Genomic DNA, 24,403 nt, shown 5'->3' on the forward strand with positions numbered 1-24,403 from the left:
TTTCCTAGGACAGATCTTTATGCAATAAATGTCATGTATACAACATCCTTTTAAAATGTAATGTAATAAATCCCTTTGCTGTATAAATATGTAAAACTTGGGTGACATGCTCCAGTTGAGTCACCATGTCACCAATGGTAATCCCAAAAACTCCTGGATCAAACCCTGATCAAATCGGACCTAACAGGTTCAAATTAAGCTTCCGGTTAGGATTTTTAGAATAAAACGATAATGACAAATATGTTATCATGATTTTGAACGACAGAGGGCACCAAGTCGGGTGATTAATAGCATGTTTGTGATGCACTTGTATCGCTGTCGTTATCATTCTTGGAGTAAGTTCAAAAAGTGCTGTACACATATGTTAAGAAAATGCACCATGCCTTTACTTTGAAATTATGTAGTTTGCCGTATACTTCCGGTCGGCTGTATCTAACTTGACGCACCGTCCCGGACCTCAGCATCCAGCATCCTCCAGGCCACAGAGAACTGACCAGTAGCGTCATATATAGGTGAGGAGCGTTTTTATTAAATATATGTTTGTCAGTCACATGTGCCGAGTGGGTCCCGTTCTGAAATATTATTAACACAACAGCGTCCTAACGTTGTGACGTTAACACAGCCTATAAAAGAGTAAACCCAACGTTAAATCAAATTCTAGTATCGGACCCGTAATGGGTGTGTTTAACGCTATAAGTGGCAATAACGGATAAATATAGTACTATTTGTTGTTGTTTGCCATGAATAGAGTGTTATTTGTTGAAGCGGACTCACTCAGGGTGTGCGAGAGGAGAGGAGGAGATAGATGCTGTAGGTCGGCCGGGCTCCAGCAGCATCATGGCGTCCTTGAGCAGTGAAGGGCAGAGCTGCAGCAGAGAGGATGCTGCGACATCGGCAGTGCTCTGCATGCTAGCTTCGGTGCTCAAGATGCTCAAGATTCTAAAGCAGAACTATTTTAAAATGATATTTATGACTTGTAATTTAGCAGCTTGATATTTAGGCTACGTCATTGCGGTGCATATAACATAGCCTATTATTATTAAGGCTTGTCCATTCTTGACCAATAAGCGCCATTCTCTTCCGTGTTTAGCTTTAGCATCTTCTGGTATAGTTAAAGACTACCTACTATACATATCAGTAAGCGTGGATATTAAATGAAATTGCTGTGTAATGAGAACAGTAGCCTACTTCTCCATCTCTCATATTAATTAGCCTAGCCGAATTAGAATTCTTAATATAAATATGTATTTTTAATCATTGCGTTGGTCTTTTTGCTAAATATTTGTGGTTTGTTTTATCTGAGCAGTGTAAGATCCATATGGTGTTTAATGTTTGTGGTGCTTAGAATGAGTTGATAACATTATATTTATTTTTATTCTAAAATATTCCAATAATATTATAACAATCAGCTTAACTTTGAAGCCCAGGTATAAGATAAATTGAAAAGTTACAGTGATTACTTTAACTTGGTTAAAGGAGGGTCAGCAAAATAAAGGTGCTCCCTTTGATTCCCCTCTGGCACCATCAAAAGAAAGTACTAAAAAGAAACTTAAATACAATTTATTTAGATATTATTTGCCTACCCAATTAAAAGTACAGAGAAAAAATTAAAAAGGTAATAGGAGGAATGTCCATTTTAATAATTACCCCTTTATCCAACTTAAAGCACTTGATGAAAGAAGCACACACAAGGAAAGAAACATATTGCTCAGTCTTTACAGTCTTCCACACACCTTGTTATACTTATGCCCCCACACAGTAGAGGAAACAGCTTTCACCACCTCCTGCACAAACAAAATCAAAAAACCTTCCCCAAACAATTCTCTGCTCCTTTTTCCCAAAGGCTACGCCCCCCTCACCTGTGTGCAGCAGCACACCTGAACAAAGTGAACTAGTAGGTGGGAACAAGATAGAGCAGGAGTGATAGAGAGATACAGTGAGATATTTTGACAGTATATTTGAAGGTTATCCTACTTTAGAACCCTCTGACAATACTACAACGTGGACCAAGTATTCTAATGTGCACACGAGTCAGAGGGTTGAGCGACCACCCCCCCGGTGCCGCCTAGGTTGAAAGCGCCGCGCTAAAGTGCCCTCTTGAGTGGCAAAGATGAGATGATGTGCCCTATCAGCTGCCCCCTTGAATGATTAAAACGAGCGGATGTGCCCTTTTGGCTGCCCTCTTGATTAACAAAAACGAGAGGATGTGCCCTTTTGGCTGCCCTCTTGAGTGGTGAAAACGAGAGGATGGCCCCTTTTGGCTGTCCTCTTGAGTGGTGAAAACGAGAGGATGGCCCCTTTTGGCTGCCCTCTTGAGTGATCAAAACAAGACGATGTGCCCTATTGGATGAAAACGAGCGGATGTGCCCTTTTGGCTGCCCTCTTGTCCTCACGTCATGCAGTAGGTGCCCTTTTTTCCTTTATGCCCCTGCCCTTCAAACATACTGAGTCCGTCACTGAGCGTGCGCAATGTTACCCGAAAGATGGTGAACTATGCCTGGGCAGGGCGAAGCTAGAGGAAACTCTGATGGAGGCCCGTAGCGGTCCTGATGTGCAAATCAGTCTTCCAACCTGGGTATAGGGGCTAAAGAGTAATCAGAAAAATCTAAAAGCTGGTTCCCTCCAAAGTTTCCATTTAAAACCAGTCTTAAAACCCATTTTTACTCCTTGGCTTTTAACCCAGCATGAGACTCTGCTCTTGTTTTACTGTTTTATTGTTTTTATTGTTTGTCTTCTGTTTTTGTTTTTGTACAGCACTTTGTTTCAGCTGTGGTTGTTTTTAAAGTGTTCTATAAATAAAGTTGAGTTGAGTTGAGTTTAGGATAGCTGGTGCTCAGAGTCTTGAAATTTTATCTAGTAAAGTGAATGATTAGAGGCCTTGGGGCCACAATCTCAAGCTATTCCCAAACTTTAAATGGGTAAGAAGTGACTGGAAGTGGACTGTGAGCTGCCTAGTGGGCAACTTTTGGTAAGCAGAACTGGTGTTGCGGGATGAACCGAACACCAGGTTAAGGCACCCGTTGCAGACGCTCATCAGACCCCAGAAAAGGTGTTGGTCGATATAGACAGCAGGACGGTGGCCATGGAAGTCGGAATCCGTTAAGTAGTGTGTAACAACTCACCTGCTGAATCAACTAGCCCTGAAAATCGATGGTGCTGGAGCATCAGGCCCATACCCAGCCGTTGCTGGTGACAGGAGCTGAAAGGGCTATGTTGCGACTAGTAGGAAGGCTGCTGCGGTGAGCACGGAAGCCTAGGGCACGGTTCCAGGTGGAACTGACATTTTAGAAAATGAATTGATTAATAAAGAAAATAATTGGCAGGTTACTCAATTATGAAAATTATCGTTGGCAAAACACAACAACTATAGTGTGTCCTATAGTGTATCATAATGGTGTGGTACTGTATTTTATATTTTGTTCTCTACAGTACATTACAGTACAGTATAGTATAGTATAGTATAGAATAGTGTAGTATTTATTGTGCTGTTCTGCAGACAGTACAATATAATATATTGCTCTAAATCATAATAAATAATTACAACAGCTCTTTAAGGAACATAGTGTGTGTGTGTTGTTTAACTTTATTTCAAAAATCTTTGAGTCTAATCTAATCTCTATGTATCTTCCTGTCCTAGGTGTGGTGTTTCTTTATTCTAGCTGTGGTGGAGTGTGGTTGTCATCATGGGGGAACTGTTCAGGAGCGAGGAGATGACCCTGGCCCAGCTCTTTCTCCAGTCAGAGGCAGCCTACTGCTGCGTCAGTGAGCTGGGAGAACTGGGCATGGTCCAGTTTAGAGATGTGAGTATGAATGTTGTCATGCTGTGCTATTCATTGTGGTGGAGCTTCTCTGAAGGCACAAATATTCTCATTTATTAAATTAAAGCTAGTGAAAAATGGGAAAGGTCACAGAGGACGTGTGGTGTTGCTTGTATGCTGTCTTTTGTATGACGTATTTTTCCACCAACAGTTGAATCCGGACGTAAACGTGTTCCAGCGCAAATTTGTGAATGAAGTGAGGAGATGTGAGGAGATGGACAGGAAACTGAGTAAGTAATTAGACATGTTAGCACTCCAGCCAAGCCATCCAGCCAAAGCCACAGTGTAGTTCCTGCCTATGATTCAGTCCATCTTCAGTTTCTGTACTGTACTGCTCCTGTTAGATTAAGCACACATAAAATTGGTTCAGATTTTTTCTTTTTTGTCGTACTGAGTAAGCCTTACCACTCCCAGACCCATGAAATCTGTAGTAAACCCATAACACTTTCCATAGTTACAGGGGTGTCAGTAGGAAAATGATTACGTTTTTCTTCCTCATCTGGAGAAATATAAAGACCTGGTTTTACATTGGTGAAGTATTTAATCATAGATTCTCTCTGTTGAATAGGGTTTGTGGAGAAGGAGATCAAGAAAGCTAATATCCCAACTGTGGACACTGGAGAAAATCCAGAGGTGCCTTTTCCCAGGGACATGATTGATCTCGAGGTAATCAGCCTGTAATCTGTGACCATTATTACTCATCTTGTCATTATTATTTTTTAGAAGAATTGATACATACATTCTTATTAAAAGTCAAAAATGGGATTGTTGATAAATACACAATTATTAAATTACATGGTTTTGAGTTTACCCATGTACACGACTACTCAGCATCACTTACGGTATGACAAGACAGACCAAATTTTCTTCTTGTGGCTCTGTATTGTAAAGAGCGTCTTCAGGAGTATGGTCCTTTATAACATATTGTCATAGAACAGTTCATATGACATCCTACAAATTTGTCCCCCATGAATGACGTTACATCCTTAATGTACAGTTACGTAAGTAACGTAAAGTTATGGAGGTTAGGTTTAGGCAAGTAAAGTTACTGTAGTTAGGTTTAGGAAAAGAAACATGGCAAGGACGTACCTTAAAATGACTCAAAGTGCTCTTAAAGTTCACAGAGATCCAAACACGCAATTCCAGGGGAAAGTCCCGGGCAAAAGTCTGGTTTTTTTGTGACTCATCACCCACCCCAACCCGGCTCCTTATAACTGCTCGGAAATGCTTCCTTGTTTACTGCCATCAGCAGATTGGTTACGTGATGGCAGCCTTTCAAAATAGGTGGGATATGTACGAATTTGGATGCATTGCTTGTCGTAGGAAAAAATATGAAAAATTTGTGAGAGCAGCCTGGCCTTTTTCAGAGCTGCTACAAAAGAAAATAGCCAAAGAAACTGAGTTCTGAGGTGCTACCCATAGTGTCCAGAGAAGTGGTTTTGATTTAAGAGGATAATTTAAGAATGAGAGCTAATAATTAAAGATTGAGAGCTAATAATGTTTTTTTTAATGTAGAGCTGGATTGTGAGTTTTATATACAACACCTCAGAGTCAGCTTTATTGGCCAAGTATGTGTACACAAACTGTACACACAATTCCAATTGAAAAACAGATAAAAATAGACATAAAGCTAAGAACAAGATCAATGAAGCTGAACAAAGATAGGTAAAAATAAACAGAGAACCATTATGTACGTACAAGAAGGGAAAAATGGTTGCAAATAGAAATATGAATAAATATAAAAAACAACAATGACCAAGAAAATACAATGTCTATTTACAAGTCAAGTGTTTCTGTAGAAAGCAGAGAAATACCCTGACGGCCACAACATTAAAACCACTGGTAGGTGAAGTGAATAATATTGATCATCTTGTTACACTGTGCTCAGTAACATAACAAAGAGCTCAAGGTGTTGACCTGGCCTCAGATCCCAATCCGACTGAGCATCCCTTGAATGTGCTGGTACCCTACCTCACAACCCACAGGACTTCAAACGATCCACCACCAACATCTTGGTGCCAGACACCTAAGGACCCTCGCAGAGGTCCTGCGTTTGTACCTTGACAAGTCAGAGCCAAGTCCGATCCAAGGAGGCCCCACCTTGGATGTGGGGTACCTCTGTGGTAGCCCTCTGGGGTAATGGCAGGTCCCATAAATCCTGATCCCAAAGTGGCATCCACATAAATGCCAGGACCCAAAGTTTCCCAGCAGCACTTTGCATTGTAATGAGTTGGTTAATGTTATTCAATTCATCTGTCAGTGGTTTTAATATTTTGGTGGTTATGTACATTATATGCATGTAATACATATCTATACTAAGTACAACATGCAGGATTCTTATTGATACAATGATGATGCATATATGTTAGAGCACAATGTGTATTTTAAACTGTAAATACATAATGTGTGATTTGTAGGTACAGTGAATATTTTAGTGTAACAGAGTTATTGACACTATATGACTAATGTAATTGGTTATCACCCATAGATACATTGTTGTTTGAAAAACTCATCACACCTTTTACATTACAGAGATGCTTGTACAAAAACGACAAAAACAATCCTTAATTCAAAACTGTTAAAGATTCCTATTTAGACCACCCTCTGTCTTCAGCTTAATGCCAAAACATTCTAAAAGCAAATGTAAACGAAGTCTCCTCAGGTTTGAGTCAGTAAAAAGTGCCTGTTGACTGTGACTGGCAGGCCACCTTTGAGAAGCTGGAGAATGAACTGAAGGAGATCAACACCAACCAGGAAGCCCTGAAGAAGAACTTCCTGGAGCTGACGGAGCTCAAACACATCCTCCGTCGAACACAGCAGTTCTTTGATGAGGTTTGCTTATTTCGCCCTCTCAGATGTACACACCACACACCCAGAAGCACAATAGATTATTGTTGTGTTTGTGTAGGCATGGTAACTGAGGTCTTCTTAATGTCTTTGACAGATGGAGGATCCCAACCTGCTGGAGGAGTCATCAGCCCTGATGGAGGGTAGTGAGGGGGGCCGCGGGGCCCCGCTCAGACTGGGGTAAAGCATGAGGACTGCATCATATTCTCTAGGACACACTTTGCAGTTGTCTTGGCAAATACTGAGATAGTCATACTAATTGCACATTGCACATGAATATATATTTTGATGGTCAGGAGGATGCCCTCCACTAAAGAAATAAGTAGTCAATTTTTTTTTTTGATCAGTAAGTGGTGATTTATTTGCAAAGTCTGTCAATGTCTTGTCCGTTTCATTTGCCAGTAATGAAAAATGATTGATAACGCATTGCTGCACTTGTTGGTAAATTATTACCTGTAGATTAGAATAGCAAAGTGAAATGATTAGCAGGATTGTATCTAACATAACGTGGAAGCATTTGTGCCTTTGTGTAAGATACAAACAAAATCTACCATTTTTGCTGTGCTCAGTGATTTTTTTTTTTTTTTTTGTCTGGAACGTCATTTTATTATGCGTCACCACTGTGTTGGGTTTCCATAATAGCTTATAGCTTTTCAAGTAAGCTACTTAGCTAACCAAGGATGATTAATATCTGGTAATGAACATTAAAAGTTGTCATTGCCATTTATATATCAGCCTTCTTAACACAGTCATTTATTTTTGCCACTCAAAAGGCTCACTATGTCAGTCTGTTTTCTTCTGCTCTAAGCACTTGTATGTTGTGCAGGTTTGTGGCTGGAGTGATCAGCAGGGAGAGAATTCCAACTTTTGAGAGGATGCTGTGGAGAGTGTGTCGCGGTAATGTCTTCTTAAGGAAGGCAGAGATTGAGGACCCTCTGGAGGACCCTGCCACGGTCAGTACAAGTAAAGAGACTAGTGAATATATTTACTAGTCTGACATATTAAGCAGACAAAGTACAAAGAAATTAACTGAAAAACAATCAGGCATACACGTAACATAATTGTCATGTTTACATATGAGAAACAGACAGACTCATTGTTTTCTCTTTCCAACAGGGAGACCAAGTCCACAAATCAGTCTTCATCATCTTCTTCCAAGGTGACCAGCTGAAGAACAGGGTGAAGAAGATCTGTGAGGGGTGGGTATCACAGAGGAAGTTGCCTAAAAATATATCTAAGCTGAATATTGCATTCAAACTAAAGGCAAAATTTCATTGCATTTTCCCCTCTTTTGTCCTTTGGGTTTGCTGCAAAAATACAGGTGCCACAGTTTATGGACCAGTAGCGTAAAGTAGTTACCATGGGCCCCAGTGCACACTATTGTGATGGGCCCTAGTTCACAGTAGTTACAACTTACAAGGCGCACACACACACCACAGGTAACTGTTTCTAATAAAGCTAAAGGAATCTAATTTGGGAGCTTTGCTACTTTTTCCTCCTGTTCATTTCTCTCTTGTCCTTTCTTAGTGTCGTTTTTATGTTTAGAAGGCATGACTGCTCGCTGGACTTTTAGATGTGCTCAGCTTTTGTGCCTAAACTAGCTACTGTATCATATCATCTTGTTACATGATTAAATAGAGACTTGACATTAGACAACATTAACATACAGTACAGGCCAAAAGTTTGGACACACCTTCTCATTCAATGCGTTTTCTTTATTTTCATGACTATTTACATTGTAGATTCTCACTGAAGCCATCAAAACTATGAATGAACACATGTGGAGTTATGTACTTAACAAAAAAAGGTGAAATAACTGAAAACATGTTTTATATTCTAGTTTCTTCAAAATAGCCACCCTTTGCTCTGATTACTGCTTTGCACACTCTTGGCATTCTCTCCATGAGCTTCAAGAGGTAGTCACCTGAAATGGTTTCCACTTCACAGGTGTGCCTTATCAGGGTTAATTAGTGGAATTTCTTGCTTTATCAATGGGGTTGGGACCATCAGTTGTGTTGTGCACAAGTCAGGTTAATACACAGCCGACAGCCCTATTGGACAACTGTTAAAATTCATATTATGGCAAGAACCAATCAGCTAACTAAAGAAAAACGAGTGGCCATCATTACTTTAAGAAATGAAGGTCAGTCAGTCCGGAAAATTTCAAAAACTTTAAATGTGTTCCCAAGTGGAGTCGCAAAAACCATCAAGTGCTACAACGAAACTGGCACACATGAGGACCAACCCAGGAAAGGAAGACCAAGAGTCACCTCTGCTTCTGAGGATAAGTTCATCCGAGTCACCAGCCTCAGAAATCGCAAGTTAACAGCAGCTCAGATCAGAGACCAGATGAATGCCACACAGAGTTCTAGCAGCAGACCCATCTCTAGAACAACTGTTAAGAGGAGACTGCGCCAATCAGGCCTTCATGGTCAAATAGCTGCTAGGAAACCACTGCTAAGGAGAGGCAACAAGCAGAAGAGATTTGTTTGGGCCAAGAAACACAAGGAATGGACATTAGACCAGTGGAAATCTGTGCTTTGGTCTGATGAGTCCAAATTTGAGATGTTTGGTACCAACCACCGTGTCTTTGTGAGACGCAGAAAAGGTGAACGGATGGATTCCACATGCCTGGTTCCCACTGTGAAGCATGGAGGAGGAGGTGTGATGGTGTGGGGGTGTTTTGCTGGTGACACTGTTGGGGATTTATTCAAAATTGAAGGCACACTGAACCAGCATGGCTACCACAGCATCCTGCAGCGACATGCCATCCCATCCGGTTTGCGTTTAGTTGGACCATCATTTATTTTTCAACAGGACAATGACCCCAAACACACCTCCAGGCTGTGTAAGGGCTATTTGACCAAGAAGGAGAGTGATGGAGTGCTGCGGCAGATGACCTGGCCTCCACAGTCACCGGACCTGAACCCAATCGAGATGGTTTGGGGTGAGCTGGACCGCAGAGTGAAGGCAAAGGGGCCAACAAGTGCTAAACACCTCTGGGAACTCCTTCAAGACTGTTGGAAAACCATTTCAGGTGACTACCTCTTGAAGCTCATTGAGAGAATGCCAAGAGTGTGCAAAGCAGTAATCAGAGCAAAGGGTGGCTATTTTGAAGAAACTAGAATATAAAACATGTTTTCAGTTATTTCACCTTTTTTTGTTAAGTACATAACTCCACATGTGTTCATTCATAGTTTTGATGCCTTCAGTGAGAATCTACAATGTAAATAGTCATGAAAATAAAGAAAATGCATTGAATGAGAAGGTGTGTCCAAACTTTTGGCCTGTACTGTACATGTTACCAACAGTTGTCATTGCATACCTGTATATGAGAAAAATATAATAGAAAAGAGGAAATTATTATTTTAATTGACTAGGTTTTTTAAATTGTCTATTCATAGTTTTTATAGTTTATGTAGAAAAACCATATCATTTCTCACAGATTAGCAGAACGGTGGTGCTTTGGTTAGCATTGTCACTTTACAGCAAGAGAGTTCCTGGTTCAAAACCGAGGCAGGGGGTTCAAACCCTGAGGTGGGGGAGCCCTTTCGTGCGGAGTTTGCATGTTGTCCTTGTGTCAGCATGGGTTTTCTTCGGCTACTCTGGCTTCCTCTCATAGTCCAGAGACATGCAGGTTAGGTTAACTGGTGACTCTAAATTGTCTGTAGGTGTGAACGTGAGCGTGAATGGTTGTCTGTCTGTCTGTCTGTCTGTCTGTCTGTGTTATCCCTGTGATAGTATGGCAACCTGTCCAGAATGAATGAATGAATGAATGAATGTTATAGATTGCCACTAGGAAAGAAAATCATGACAGAGATGGGTTTGCATTTTTGCGGTCATATAGCCCATATAAAATGGCACCATTTTAGATTTAATGTGAGTTCTTTCACCACATGTGAAACCCACGGCCCCCGCACCCCACCCCACAGGACCCAGTGCAACCTTACTGCCTGCATTGTCTACATTTATGTGCCTGTTATGGACTGAGGCTAGTCTGGGAGGTTGGGTCTAGCAAAAACATACCGTTAGTTGCTTCTTGAAATGCAGGATTTAGTGAAACTAGAGTCATATTAGGGACTAAAATTCAATATTTTCAATATATTTTGGCCTCTCAAATTTTGACCATTTTTTTCCCACTTGCAAATCTCCAACTCAAATGAGTAATTATATACTGGGACACACACACATCCCCTCCAATATTGAATCATTTTCGAAGTCTACCCCTCCCCCAACAGAACAAGGCTCACAAGTATTCAGCTGACAATAGGGCAGATAGCCCATGTGAAGTCTGAATAAATTGTCAGTCATTAATACTGAGCTGCATTTGTAATTTATGTCGACAGTACTTGCTTTCATTTATTGCATTGTGTAGTTCATTGAACAGTATACAGTATAGCTGTACTTGCTGGTGATAAATATAATACAAAATCACAGGATTACCTTTTAAAATATCCTCTCCCTGCTGTTTGTTCACGCTACCATGGAAGAATTGGTGTATTCATGTGCGCATCATAAACATGAGCAAGAAAAAGGGAACATGATGGAAACATGGAGAGTCCAGTACAGTTTGTGTTAGATGCCGTGAGTTGACTCTGTTGGTGGATTTATTTTTCCAGGTTCCGTGCCTCACTCTACCCTTGTCCAGAGACCCCACAGGAAAGGAAGGAGATGCTGGCTGGAGTAAATAGCCGCATCGAGGACCTTCAGATGGTACGTTTGTCACTTGTTCATCATTAGTGTTATAGACACAAATCTGACGGCCCACCCGCAGGCCCTCCTAAGGGGATTTTTGATAATTATATGTAAAAAAACTGCTGTATTTGTCTTTTTTAAGTAGTTTACTCAAACAACATATCGTTTGAAAGCTACACTCTTTGTAGTGCCAATAAAAAAAAATGTGGAAAATATTTATTTTCTGTGATATTGGTATCTACTTTGAATTTAGACTATGTGAGGTTCATTTACTAAAAATGGAACAAGAACAGCTTTCGATGTACTTTGAGTATGCCTTAGATAGATGTTTCAGGTGAATTTAGGTGAATTTTACAGGATGTGTAAAAAGAAAGTTAATGAAAATGAAAATTAAGTAAAGTGAGAGTCAGTTACCATAGAGGTGATTGACCGTGGAATTAAGCCTTATCGTTTAAGCCACATTACCATTAGTTGCAGTTCTTTTCTTTAATTTATAACTCTTTCAAAGGCTCTTTGTATTCTTTGTTACTCTGCTGTCACTAAACAACGACAAATGAATCAGAAACTTTGCACAACAGGATGTCTGTGTTCAGGTTTTCCTTCAAAGAAAGTATTTCCAATTAAATCACAAAAGCCCTCATAATGTAGATGGGTGTTTTCTTGTGCATTAGTTCTTATCTGTGAAAGACCTTTGTCCTGTCTCATAGTGTTGTGGTTCCCTGCAAGTCTGCCCTTATTAAGCCTGGAAAAAAGGCCTGGTTCTGCTTCAGAGGTCTGCTCGAGTCTCAGCCTGCCAACCGCATTCAATGTATTACACTCTACTACAATAGAGCATTTTTCTCAGGCTTACATAGAGAATCTAGTTCTGTGCATAAACATGTGTCTGGGAGCCAATACAGAAAAATCAGTTAGTTTCTACCATTTGCCAACATGTTTATGTCTCAGATAATACACATTTAGCTCATATTATGTTCATATCACAAAACAACAACAGTAAGCAGCAAGTTTAGTCTTAAAGGCCAGTGAACACACACTGATAGAACACAACAAACGGAAAGGGAATAATTTTTTTTTTAATTAAAAGTCATGATAATAACCAGAATTAATTCAAATAAAAATACTTACCAAACCATCAGTTTTTGTGCCATGGTTACCACTGAAATCATTATTACACAATGCTTCAGGTCAGCCTGTAACACTGTCAAGACCACCAATCCAAATTTTGACTGGATCAGGATCTGCAATCTAAACCAAATCACTCCACACTGCTAATTTAGGTGCTCAACCAAACAGAGGACCACCGTCAGCGAGTGCTGCAGGCTGCCTCCAAGACCATGCGGGTATGGTTCATCAAGGTGAGGAAGATGAAGGCCATCTACCACACACTCAACCTGTGCAACATCGACGTCACCCAGAAGTGTCTGATCGCTGAGGTGTGGTGTCCCGTCTCAGACCTGGACTCCATCCAGTTCGCTCTGCGCAGGGGGACCGTGAGTTTGTTTGTTTTTTGGGTTTGGTTGTGTACTTATTCATTTACACTGATCACATTAGCAATTCCATATTCTTTTTATTTGTTGTATAGTGTAGAGGTATGACATATTTCTCTCTTCTTGTCCTTTACACATTGCATCTGTAAAGTATTAGACAACAATTAAACTCACACTGACAGGTAGTCCTCTAACTTCAGCATGCCATAAGTAAGCTGATAGTTTCAATCACAAGAAAAACTACTGAGTCACTGAGTAACATGATGTCATGAAATATAAGTACCAAAGCCAAAAAAAACTCCAAACATATATATTATTAAGTTAAGTTTGACTTAAAAACAAACAAACATGAATTTACTATGAGGCATGAGGTTGTGGGGAGGTGTCTGTAAGTCATCTGGCCTTATCCTTACATCATTGGTGGTATGTGACTGAAATATGAGGGCTTTCTTTGACAGGAGAGAAGCGGCTCCACAGTGCCGTCCATTCTCAACAGGATGCAGACCAAGCAAACTCCACCTACTTTCAATAAGACCAACAAGTTCACGTCAGGCTTCCAGAACATCGTTGACGCCTACGGCATTGGGAGCTACCGGGAAATCAATCCAGGTTAGACAGGAATTCATTTATCTATAATTGAATTTATTAACTCTGTGGTCTTTTGAATACTTTAACTTTATCAAATTCAGTGAAAACCACAGACCAGGGATACTCAGCTCAGGTCCAGTTAATAAACAAACATTAACAACTGATATAAGCAAGAGTGAAAACATTGAATTTCTCCTCAGGGGGATTAATAAAGTAAATAAACTTAAACTTAAAACTTAAATAATTAGGCACTTTTTAAAAAAGATATCTTTGAACAAGCTCAATTTTGATGCGTCTTTATGCACTCTGGCACCTTATTTACAATCAAAGTACAAATTAATTCCCATTGTGAATCAGTTTGTTTACACTGTGTATTAGAAAATGGCCACTTAGCAACCTGTTGTGGGCCAGATTTGGCCTGCGGACTGTAAGCTGAGTATCACTGCCATAGTCTTTATAATCATAGATATAGCTACTTTGATGTCACCTACTGGTTTGTGGACTCAGATTTTGAGGGCTGGAGTGTGGCATTTTGGCCATCGCTATCTTGTGACCATATTTGGATGAGAGAGTGGATATAATGAAATGCAGTGCACTTTAAGTACCTAGATGATGCACTCACAGCAGCAAAAAGTTATGTGTGGAATGCTGGACACTTCTCACTCTCAATGATCACCATGTTGCGTACATAGTGCAAGGGGATAAAATAATATAAGCCATCGCTTTGTTTATTGGGTTAACTGTGTAATAATTTGGTACCGCAAACGGTAAAACGAATGTTAACATGAGCTTGCTAACTAGCTAACAGTGGCACAAGTTGTCATCGGCACCAACGTTACATGTGTTGTGTCGTAAGCTATACGCTCTACGGATGTAGTTACATTTGGTGTTTATGCATGTTTAATTATTGTCTTAACTGTAAAGGATTGTAGTATTAGATTTGTGGTCAGATGCTAGAGAAGTTGTAAATATTTGCAAAATGTGGCAGCCATCATTAACTCGGTAGATTATCTGGCAACAGAGCCAGGCAGTATCAGCCATGGATATTCAAATACAAATGTGCCATGAAAGTGCATTCATTTTTGATACAATAAATAAATGAATGCATAAGATGCCAAATGATTAAACAAGCAATCATATATTTTGGCGAATGAAAAATGTCAACTGTTGGCGACAACGCTCCACCTGATTGCGATTCATAAGCAGAAGAAGAAAATCTTGCGATTGTCATTTCCGTCAAGTGTGTAGCAGCTGTCTTTTATTTGACACTGCCCTGTCAAATTGTGTGCACAAGTAAGTACATAGCGTCCACAGTGTACTGAATGTGAGGGTACTAACAGAAGTATCCAATTTTAAACATAGCACTTCGTTAACTGTTATAATGCTAAAGCCGTTTTGCATGTTTTTTAAATTGTAAAGCTACCATCAATAATTCAACTTCTTAAGAGCCTTTAAGCTGCTTTCAAACACAAATATCCCTCCATATCCTGGTAAGCTTTTACTGTGGAATATCTGCCAGAAGAATCAGGTTTCATAGACAGTAGCATATTTAAAAAACAGAAAATGAGAATTGTTGAAAGAACCTTTTATACCAACCATTTTCTGTTTCTGTTGGCCAACAATTATGGCCCTGAGAAGTAGAATTTGTGGCTTTTAAGGTACCCGTCAAGAAAAATCAGTTTTTCCTTAGAAACTGGTCAACCTTTAAACGCAACATCTTATTTTCTCTCAGCTTTCTTACATAGATTATGCAGACAAAACCCTTGTATAAAGTACATTTTAAATAGTAAATGTACTGCAAATCCAATATTCTACTGCACTGATTAAATATTGTTATCTCAGTATGGACGGGTAAATACAGTAAACGCACTCAGTACATTGTACAAATTGTCATTTGCCAGAGATTCAGCACATCCCTGATATACAAAACATTTGCATCTTCTTGAAGCTTGGAAATGTCAGCAGTCAGTACAGATCGATATTTGACTGACTGAATATGTGAGTGTTTTGATTGTTTGAGCCCCATTGTGTAACAGTCCCTTCCTTTGTGTTACCTGTTACAGCTCCATACACTATCATTACTTTCCCCTTCCTGTTTGCGGTGATGTTTGGTGACATGGGTCATGGCCTTCTGATGACCTGCGCTGCTCTCTACCTGGTCATCCGAGAGAGTCGCCTCCTCGCCCAGAAGCGTGACAACGAGGTACAGTTAGACATACACAAGTAATATACAGTAATTAAAAGCTTTACATACAGTACATATATTAGAAACATACACATATGATATTTTAGTTGTTGTGTGACTCTGTAGATGTTCAACATGGTGTTTGCTGGTCGCTACATCATCCTGCTGATGGGGATCTTCTCCATGTACACTGGAATCATCTACAACGACTGCTTCTCCAAGTCACTCAACATGTTCGGCTCTGGATGGAGCGTCAGGCCCATGTTTGGCCCCAAAGGAGCCAACTGGTCGTAAGTCAGCCACCAACTCTGCTTGGACTGATACTGTTTGAGATGACCCACAATATTTTTTTCCTGGCTTATGTTTTCTTCAAGTTCATCTAGTTTCTCTGCCACAAAGCAATGGATAAAGTAGATGTGTATTAAGTACAGGGCTGAAGTCAGGACGTGGTTCGCCTAGCATAGCATAAGACTGGAAGCAGGGGGAAACAGCTAGCCTGGTTTTAACCAAAGTGAAGAAATACACCAACCAACACCTCTAAAGCTCAGGGATTACCACGTTGAATATATGTTTAATCTGTACACAAGCTGCCACAAATGAGAGTTTGTGGTTTTGAGAAAGTTACATGCTGGAACCATTTCTTGCCAAACCACAGGCAGGCACAGTGACTTCCTGAAGTCTTGGTTTCACAGTGAGGTTTGGTATCATCATGTGTGTACAGAAGAAACATGAACTACAACCTGTGCTCCCTGACCTGCCCACTACAATAATAATAATAAGAAGAAGAATTTTTATTTATAGGCCATTTTTCAAAAATGTTACAAAGTGCTTCAGAAGGCAGTCAAAAAAATCCTGTGACAAATCACAAAATCAAAACAAATTAAAAGACAACATAAAAAAAAATTTGGTGTATGATAACTGAGGAAATAAAAGACAGTTCAAAGGAAATTTTATTTCACGAATAAAAGTATATTTTAAGAAGGGACTCAAAAGAGATCACTTACTCCATGACCTCTGTGACCAAAGTCATACTGGCGTGCACTGTACTAAGAGGTCAGAGATATAGAAGGGAGAGAGGCCATGAAGAGCCTTAAAAGTAATAAGTAAAACTTTAAAATCTATTCTAAACGTTGACTGTAAAAATAATGGACATACGTAGCCACGGTGACATCACTCATTGGTTTGTATACTCCCGTTTTGAAGCCTTGAGTTCGGCATTTTGGCTTTCACCATTTTATTGTTTTGGAGCCAGAAGTGACCATATTTGAGCGAGAGGCTGGAGCTGTAAAGGAGGGAGGGGTGGATCTGACTGAGAAGCCAAGGACACTATCAGCAGACAGCCTTTCACCTTAAGCGGCCCGTCCTTAAATATGCATAGCTTTAAGTTTCAATAAAATGTAAAGGGTGAGTTATATAAAAATTCACCCCCTGTGCAGTTTTCATAATGTAGAAATAAGCTACATAGACCAAAACCATTTTTTGTGTCATGCATTACACGTGCTTATTTCTGCTGTAAAGTTCTGTACTATCAAGAGTTGATCAAAAGATTTTTGATTCATGCAAGAAAAGAGGCTATTGCAGTATTCCAGACATGATTAGATGAAGACTTGTGAAATGCTCTCTGGTGTCTTCAAAAGTTAAGACAGATCATATGTTTGAAATATTTCTATGATAAAAACACTACCAAAGCTTTGTGACGTGTTGTTCAAAACTGAAATTACTTGAGAGTCTTTGCAAAAGGTTTGTTGTGATCCAATAGGGGACTAACCTGCGCAACAGCCAGAGACACTGTACAGAAGAGCTGGGTGGATGGATAAATTGTTGTTTGTCGAGAAATAATACACAGTTTTACACATCTAGTTATCCAAGTGTGCTCTTTTTAAAAGACTCTTTAGGCTACAGTAGCAACTAACTGCAAGTGTAAATTGAACACTGTCTCTATTTTCAAGTTTCCAGGAACCTTTCAAGAAGATAAATAGATAATTACAGACCTGTTAGATAAACAGTTAGAGATTCAGATATCCACAGGCAATTCAATTTTGCATTATCACATAGGAACCTTCTTACACTAGTCAGATCCATTCAGGTATTATCTACCCACTCTCTGTTCTAGCATCATATAACAAACTACGATCTCTGTGGCTAATTCATGTTCTAAAGGGTATTGCTATACAATCTCTTCTGATTTATTTCAATACATTCATTCATGTCCTGCTGATTTGTCCTAGGTTTGAGACCCTTGATGAAAATGCAGTTCTCCAGTTAGACCCAGCTGTTCCTGGTGTGTTCAACGGGCCTTATCCACTCGGAATTGATCCGGTAAAATCTGCCTACTTAAAAAACAACAACAACAACAACAAAATAGCCAGCAGTTGTTTTCCCTGGTTGGAATAACAGTGTGAACAATGTATTTTGTGTGTGTGTATCAAAACCTGATATATCTTCTTCCTCTGTGCCATAAAGCTGTATTGTTGTCAAAAAACGATTAAAAACACACCAGTGAGCGACATTGTTACACTGGGTGACATGTTCCTTCTTTTTTTTGAACATATACTGTAATGTAATTTACCTACATCTCACCTAGGCCATCCTGCTGTCACAAATACTGACTTAAAGCACCAAATGTGGATTAATCCACTGCTGAAAATAGTCTCCAGTAAATGCACTTTTTTCTCCTTTTTGAGAAATGTTTGTTAAAAACTACAGTGGCCAGCTGTTTTGGGAACTTGCCTAGCCTTTTTTAAAGGCAAACTATAAGAAAATATATTATATTTGTGGGTTGTTTTTAAAAATTGTCATCTGCAGCAGGAACCAGTAGGCTGAATGACAAAAAATAGTTAGTGCAAAAAAGAAAGATAAGGAACAGTCACACCTTGGTTGGTCTCAAACACTGAACCTTGCTGTGTAACCTCTGCAGATCTGGAATGTTGCTACCAACAAGTTGACCTTCCTGAACTCATTCAAGATGAAGATGTCCGTAATCCTGGGCGTCATCCATATGCTGTTTGGAGTATCTCTCAGTCTCTTCAACCACCTGTGAGTACCCCACTCAACAGTAATGCTGAAAATGTATTACAGGCTTAAGGGTTTCAACCCGATTTGAGCGACCACACTCATTGGAGTGACATAAAGCCTGCGAGAGGGGTGATTTGTATGTTATGAATCATACAAATGGAGATAATGATGCACAATTCTGGGCAGCGTTTTTCTCATTTGTTTGCACGCAAAGTGATGGAAAGTAGTTGGGTAAAGATGAAAAAAGAGAACTTGAAAGAGAAGTTTAAAACATGGGCAAGTCAGACAGTCTGTTGCAAAAAAAACTGGCAGATGCCATCGGAGGACGTTATTTGAAGCCCACTGAGGCTTTAAAACTTTAACTGCCATCAATTGTCATGTGAGTGGTACTATATATGTTCTGTGCCAGCTTTTATGTAGTTTGAAATTGTTTGAGGTTTTTGTCTGTTTGTCTACAGGTTTTCAACACGCCAATTTCTGTTTTGTTAGAAAATGTACCAATGGTGTCAAACAAACAGATGATATTATTGGATTTTCTCCCTCCATTTTTTTCACTTAAATCCATTTGGGAAGAGATTCTGAAATCAGGCTTACCATCATACCTTAGGTAATTTACACAGAAAGTAAGCTCCCTGAGTTCTTGTGCTCAGATTTAATAGGTGTATTCAGTGCTTCCTGTGGCCTCAACAGCAAAATCTTTACTGCAAGAAAAATCACATAAGAGAACAAACCATTCTGTGATCAATCATCTGATTCACTTCCTCAACACATGCATGGTTGTTGTTGCTGTGCAATTTGTTTGTTGTTCTTCTGCAAACCTGGTATGTTCATCTTAGAATATACATTATAAATTTTTAAATTATATATAATGCAATTTTTATGCCTCACAGCTGGCGATAGCCATGGCCAGAGGCATTCTGTTTTGGGTTGTCCATCCATATGTATGTACGTCTGTCCATCTGTCCAATTTTCGTGAATGTAATATCACAAGAATGCTTAAGGAATTTTTTTCAGATGTGACACAAACGTCAAGTTGGACTTAACAATAAACTAATTAGAATTTGTTGGTCAGAGGTCAAAGTTCAAGGTCACTGTGACCTTTTCTATCTCATTATCATGAACGTCTTGAGGGAATTTCCTCAAATTTGGTACAAACATCCACTTGGACTCAGTGATGACCTGCTAACATTGGGTGGTTGAAGGTAACAGGTCAAGGTCACGGTGACCTCACAAAACATGTTTTTGGCCAAAACGCAAGAATTCTCACACTAATCATAACAAAATCGCACAGAAATATCTAATAGGATGAAATAATGAAGTCATTACATTTTATATAAAGAAAATATGTATCTTTTCTGGCCATTAATCAACGCTATATTTTAGAAACAGAAGGAGAAACATTTGGGTCAGATACTGAATTGGTGACACTCATCTTGGGTGTCCACCTTGAAATTGTGCTACTTGTATAGATCCTCTGTGCTGCCGGGGGGGAAGATGTGTGTTGTTTTCACAGACATGGATATAACTACAACTGCAAATTGACTGGTGCATGGAGGCATACAACTACGAGGCAGTAAACATAAACATATTACTGCTACATAATTCATATAATTATTTAGTGTTTGTTTACCTTGATAGACAGAGAGGGGACGTGGATTGTACATAGGGATGGAAGAGGACAGGAGACCTTAGAAAGGGACAGATGAGGAGACAGATGAGGAGACAGAAGAGAAGATGCAAGAAGAGTAAAGAGTACAGGAGACATGAAGTTTTAAATAATGTCTGCATTTTTTGTCAGTACTGTACTCCTTCAAAGAGTCATGGGAACTTTTTTTTTTTATTATGCATTAAATACAGTTTTTCTTATGACTACATTGTCCCTACAACAAAACCCTTGAAACAGGTGGAGTATGATGAAACAATTATCCTGGTTGTAAGCTGACTTCTCTGCACTACAGATACTTCAAGAAGCCGCTGAACATCTTCCTGGGCTTCATCCCAGAGATCGTCTTCATGTCCACTCTGTTTGGCTACCTCGTTCTGCTGGTCTTCTACAAGTGGACAGCCTATGACGCATACACCTCCAAGGATGCGCCCAGCCTGCTCATCCACTTCATCAACATGTGTCTGTTCAACTACAACGACCCCACCAGCAAGCCCCTCTACAGGGGACAGGTGCTCCATCCATCATCCACCCCTCTGCCTCTCCCAGCTTCCTGTCCCTTCCTCATTTACCAGTATAGTTAAACCCTGGTAGAGAGGTGCACAGCAGCTCATAGCAAACAACAATAGTATATATAGTTATTAGTCATTAAAAATACTATAAATGTATGTGCGCATTGAAGCATCTGTGCACTACATATTTTAAGAGGTGCAAAAGTTAACCATCTGAACATTTTCCAAACCAGCCAACCATCCCTGAAGCCTCTTTTCATAAAACCAAAATATACTGTTTGAAAAGGCTTCAGCACTTTTACCTTTATGCAGTTTGTCCAAGGGAGTTTTTGAGTGCTTTTCTCACCAGCTATACAAACCACTGAACTTCAGTTGCAGTGGGTTATTTATTCCAATCAGCCACAGGAGGCAGCAATGACACCATTACATTCCACTCCAAAATTTAAATGGACAAGTTGCACAAAGGTGAGAATATTGCTTTATTGTGAGTGTTTTTAAGCTATGTGTTTTAGTTTTCAAAGAGAAAAGGCTTTGAGGAGGAGGACGGAGTGCTTGATTTAGAAAATGCACCTATGGTTAACTTCCTTAACTTCAAACAGGACTATATGTACCACCATGACCTTACCACCAATGTCTTATTACTTGTTTGTGGACTCCTGAATTGAGGCCTGGTGTTCAGTATTTTGAACGTCACCATCTTGGATTTTTGGAGCCAGAAGTGATCTTATTATTAAAGAGAGGGTGGCACTAACTCTAAGGGGCACATGCTGCTTTTTTTGCACCCTCAAATTCATTGTTTTCAATGTAGCTGCGTGGCAGGTGCGCTCAAATGCTACAGCAACACCAGAGCAGGTCGCAGGCTTTCCCAAGCACCTATTTTTGAGGGTGCAATAGCTGGTCCCTGAGATGTGCAGAGTACAACTTTTGGATTCTGTGGTAAATATGAAGAGTAAAGTCATCATTTTAATTCAGGGCTGCCAAACCTTTACATCTGGCTCACAGACATTATTTTAGGCCCAATACACACTTAAAAAATAGTGCCTGGAAGAAGATGAGCTCTGCTGGTAAGTAGGCTATGACACAGTGCTGGTTATGGTCGCTTAGCAATCTCAGACAGATTGCTGCTTGGATAATCCACAACAGCTCCTAATATTTAAGAATGTGACTGTTGAGCTATACTCATACAAGGAATTTACTCCTAATTAACTCCTAAGGACAACAGAGCTGAACAAAAATAGGTAAAAATAAACAAAGAACTATTAAGTATCTACAAGTTATTAAAAAATAGATGCAAATATATAAAATGCATCAATTAATAACATACAATGTCTATGTACAAGCAAAACTGTTTCTATGAATTGTAAACAAGAAAATTCTGCTCTTGTTTTAACAACTTGAGCTAGTCGAAATGTGGAGGTAATCAATCAGCCTTTATTCTTTGTTTCCAAAATCTGATATATCTGTCATGTCCTCAGATCAGCATATTACTATTGTTAGATTAAAACAACAACTAACTGTAAAGAAATACCTATTTTGCATTAAAGCAAAGGAAAGCTTGTTATTTGGTTGAGAATAACACAAAACGAAGACAATGCTTTATTTCTTTCTGTACCAGCAGCGAGAGGGAGGACTGAGTTAGGCCTCGCCAGTTCAGGGAATTAGCATCTTCTGATCACTGCTACATACCACCAACTTCTTGTTAACCTCTCTCTGTTTGAATCTGTAGATGGGGATCCAGGTTTTGTTGGTGCTGATTGCCCTTGCATGTGTTCCCTGTATGCTGATTGTGAAAACTATGGTGCTTCGGCGTCAGCACCTGTGGAAAAAGCACCTGGTATGTGGATCTGACCCCACCTATAACCTTTCTGCCACCTTTGATGAATAACATTTATAACCTTTGGTATAACCTTTTTTTTCACCCCTATTCTGCCATTCATTTCAATGCACATTGTATTGTGTAATGTGGTTGGTTGTGTTGCCATGAAAACTGCTTAAAGCCTGCCTTGGAAACGCTCTTATTTTGGTGGCAAATTTGGTGAAACATTTCACAGACTGAAGGCACCCTAACAGCTGATGATCTGCCATGTGTAGGCTTTTATTCTACCTGAACATTTGATAAGTTCTCACCCAAAACGTTTCATATCCAACAAATGTGAATTACTTGTAATACCTGATATATCAGCCTGACACTTTCATTGCTTTCACTGGTTGTCTTAAACCTCAAAAAATGCAGTCCCTTCAGACTTAAGATCAGCACCATATATAAAGAATTATGGTTATGTTTACCATCTTCATGAGAAGAGTCCATAAATCAATTCACTGTCATGGTATTGACTTTGTAAGTGGATTGCTAGTCAGTGTAAATTTTGGCACCTGGTCTTTTAACAAAAAAAAAAATTATGAGCTTTTGAAACATTTTAGTAAGTTGATTATAGTTATAGTCAACCAAAACTAAAGAAGTTTGGTCAGTGAAATTTAAGTCTGAGTATTCTGAGATTTACATCCACAGCCATTGATATATATGTGTTGTGATAAAATACATTGTGATATATTGCAATCTGTTACCTTTTTTCAATTGTAAATTATATCTCCAAAGGAAAACTTTGTCAACATCTGTTTTATCTAATAAGATAAAGTTAAAGTCTGTTCATCTCACTTCAGCCATTTTTTTTGCAGCAAAATGTATCTAGTGGACTGAAAAAGTAACCTATTATATTATTCTAGTAGGGTTCCTAAAGATGAATTTGAATTGTAATATAGATAATTTATATAATAAAAAAATCAATACTTACCACTGTGTGATGATACGCTATTGCCAAACAAAAAAATCGCAATATTATTTTGTATCGATTTTTTTCCCCCACCTCTATTACGTGGTGTTAGCTTTTGTGTGCTGTGGACATGCATTTGCAGTTTGTCTCAACTTTTTTGTTGCTGCTACATGTCGAATTCCAGTAGGGTTATAGAAGAATTCCGTCCATAAATCAGTAACGTTTTTAACTGCTAACATAAGTTGCCATCAGGTTCTGAATGTACTGGAATATAAACATGCATCATGAAGCATACACAAATTACAGTTCCAGTGTGTAGGATTTAGGGGGAAATTCTGGCAGAAATGGAATATATATGTACAATCACTTGAAAATAAGAATAGTTGTGTTTTCGATACCTTAGAATGAGCTGTTTATATCTACATATGGACCAGGTCCGCCTAGTCTGCTGAGTTGTTTCTACAGTAGCCCAGAACAGACAAACCAAATCCTGGCTCCAGAAAGGGCCATTCATGTTTTTGTGTTGGCCACCGTAATTCTTATACATGATTGTCACATGGGAGAAGTTTCAGTTGGTTGCAGTCTGCAGCCTCACCACTAGATGCCACTGAATCCTACATTCTAGACCTTTAAGAAAAGACATTTTGGGTGGTGCAGGACATTGCTCAACCAGTCAGCAGCCTACAATGTGTGATCCCACAGCTGCATGCAGGTCTTTGAGTAAGATTTGTCCAATCTAAGTCTTTAACATTATAGTTGTTATGAATTGAATAAAATAGTAATTCATTTTGTAATAGTTTTTGTTTTCAAAGGTTGCTTTTT

The 24,403-nt window shown here is 39.3% G+C and overlaps 1 protein-coding gene across 2 annotated transcripts in view; it reads left to right on the top strand.

Moving 5' to 3' along the window:
- The first annotated feature begins 425 nt into the window (after nucleotides 1-425).
- Nucleotides 426-24,403, top strand: part of LOC117247109 (V-type proton ATPase 116 kDa subunit a 1-like) — a 51,754-nt gene continuing 27,776 nt past the window's right edge. For both annotated transcript variants that reach the window (XM_033611336.2, XM_033611337.2), the window contains exons 1-17: nucleotides 426-512; nucleotides 3,638-3,800; nucleotides 3,970-4,048; nucleotides 4,387-4,484; nucleotides 6,522-6,650; nucleotides 6,763-6,845; nucleotides 7,492-7,618; nucleotides 7,782-7,864; nucleotides 11,285-11,378; nucleotides 12,638-12,850; nucleotides 13,306-13,456; nucleotides 15,499-15,638; nucleotides 15,747-15,910; nucleotides 17,849-17,939; nucleotides 18,538-18,656; nucleotides 20,594-20,810; nucleotides 22,537-22,644. In XM_033611336.2, the coding sequence (XP_033467227.1) occupies nucleotides 3,684-3,800; nucleotides 3,970-4,048; nucleotides 4,387-4,484; nucleotides 6,522-6,650; nucleotides 6,763-6,845; nucleotides 7,492-7,618; nucleotides 7,782-7,864; nucleotides 11,285-11,378; nucleotides 12,638-12,850; nucleotides 13,306-13,456; nucleotides 15,499-15,638; nucleotides 15,747-15,910; nucleotides 17,849-17,939; nucleotides 18,538-18,656; nucleotides 20,594-20,810; nucleotides 22,537-22,644 (2,013 nt within the window). In that variant the 5' untranslated portion in view covers nucleotides 426-512; nucleotides 3,638-3,683. The remainder of the gene's footprint in view (nucleotides 513-3,637; nucleotides 3,801-3,969; nucleotides 4,049-4,386; nucleotides 4,485-6,521; nucleotides 6,651-6,762; nucleotides 6,846-7,491; nucleotides 7,619-7,781; nucleotides 7,865-11,284; nucleotides 11,379-12,637; nucleotides 12,851-13,305; nucleotides 13,457-15,498; nucleotides 15,639-15,746; nucleotides 15,911-17,848; nucleotides 17,940-18,537; nucleotides 18,657-20,593; nucleotides 20,811-22,536; nucleotides 22,645-24,403) is intronic.

The sequence above is a fragment of the Epinephelus lanceolatus genome, chromosome 21, assembly GCF_041903045.1.
Source record: "Epinephelus lanceolatus isolate andai-2023 chromosome 21, ASM4190304v1, whole genome shotgun sequence".
In the NCBI taxonomy this organism is placed as follows: domain Eukaryota; kingdom Metazoa; phylum Chordata; class Actinopteri; order Perciformes; family Serranidae; genus Epinephelus; species Epinephelus lanceolatus.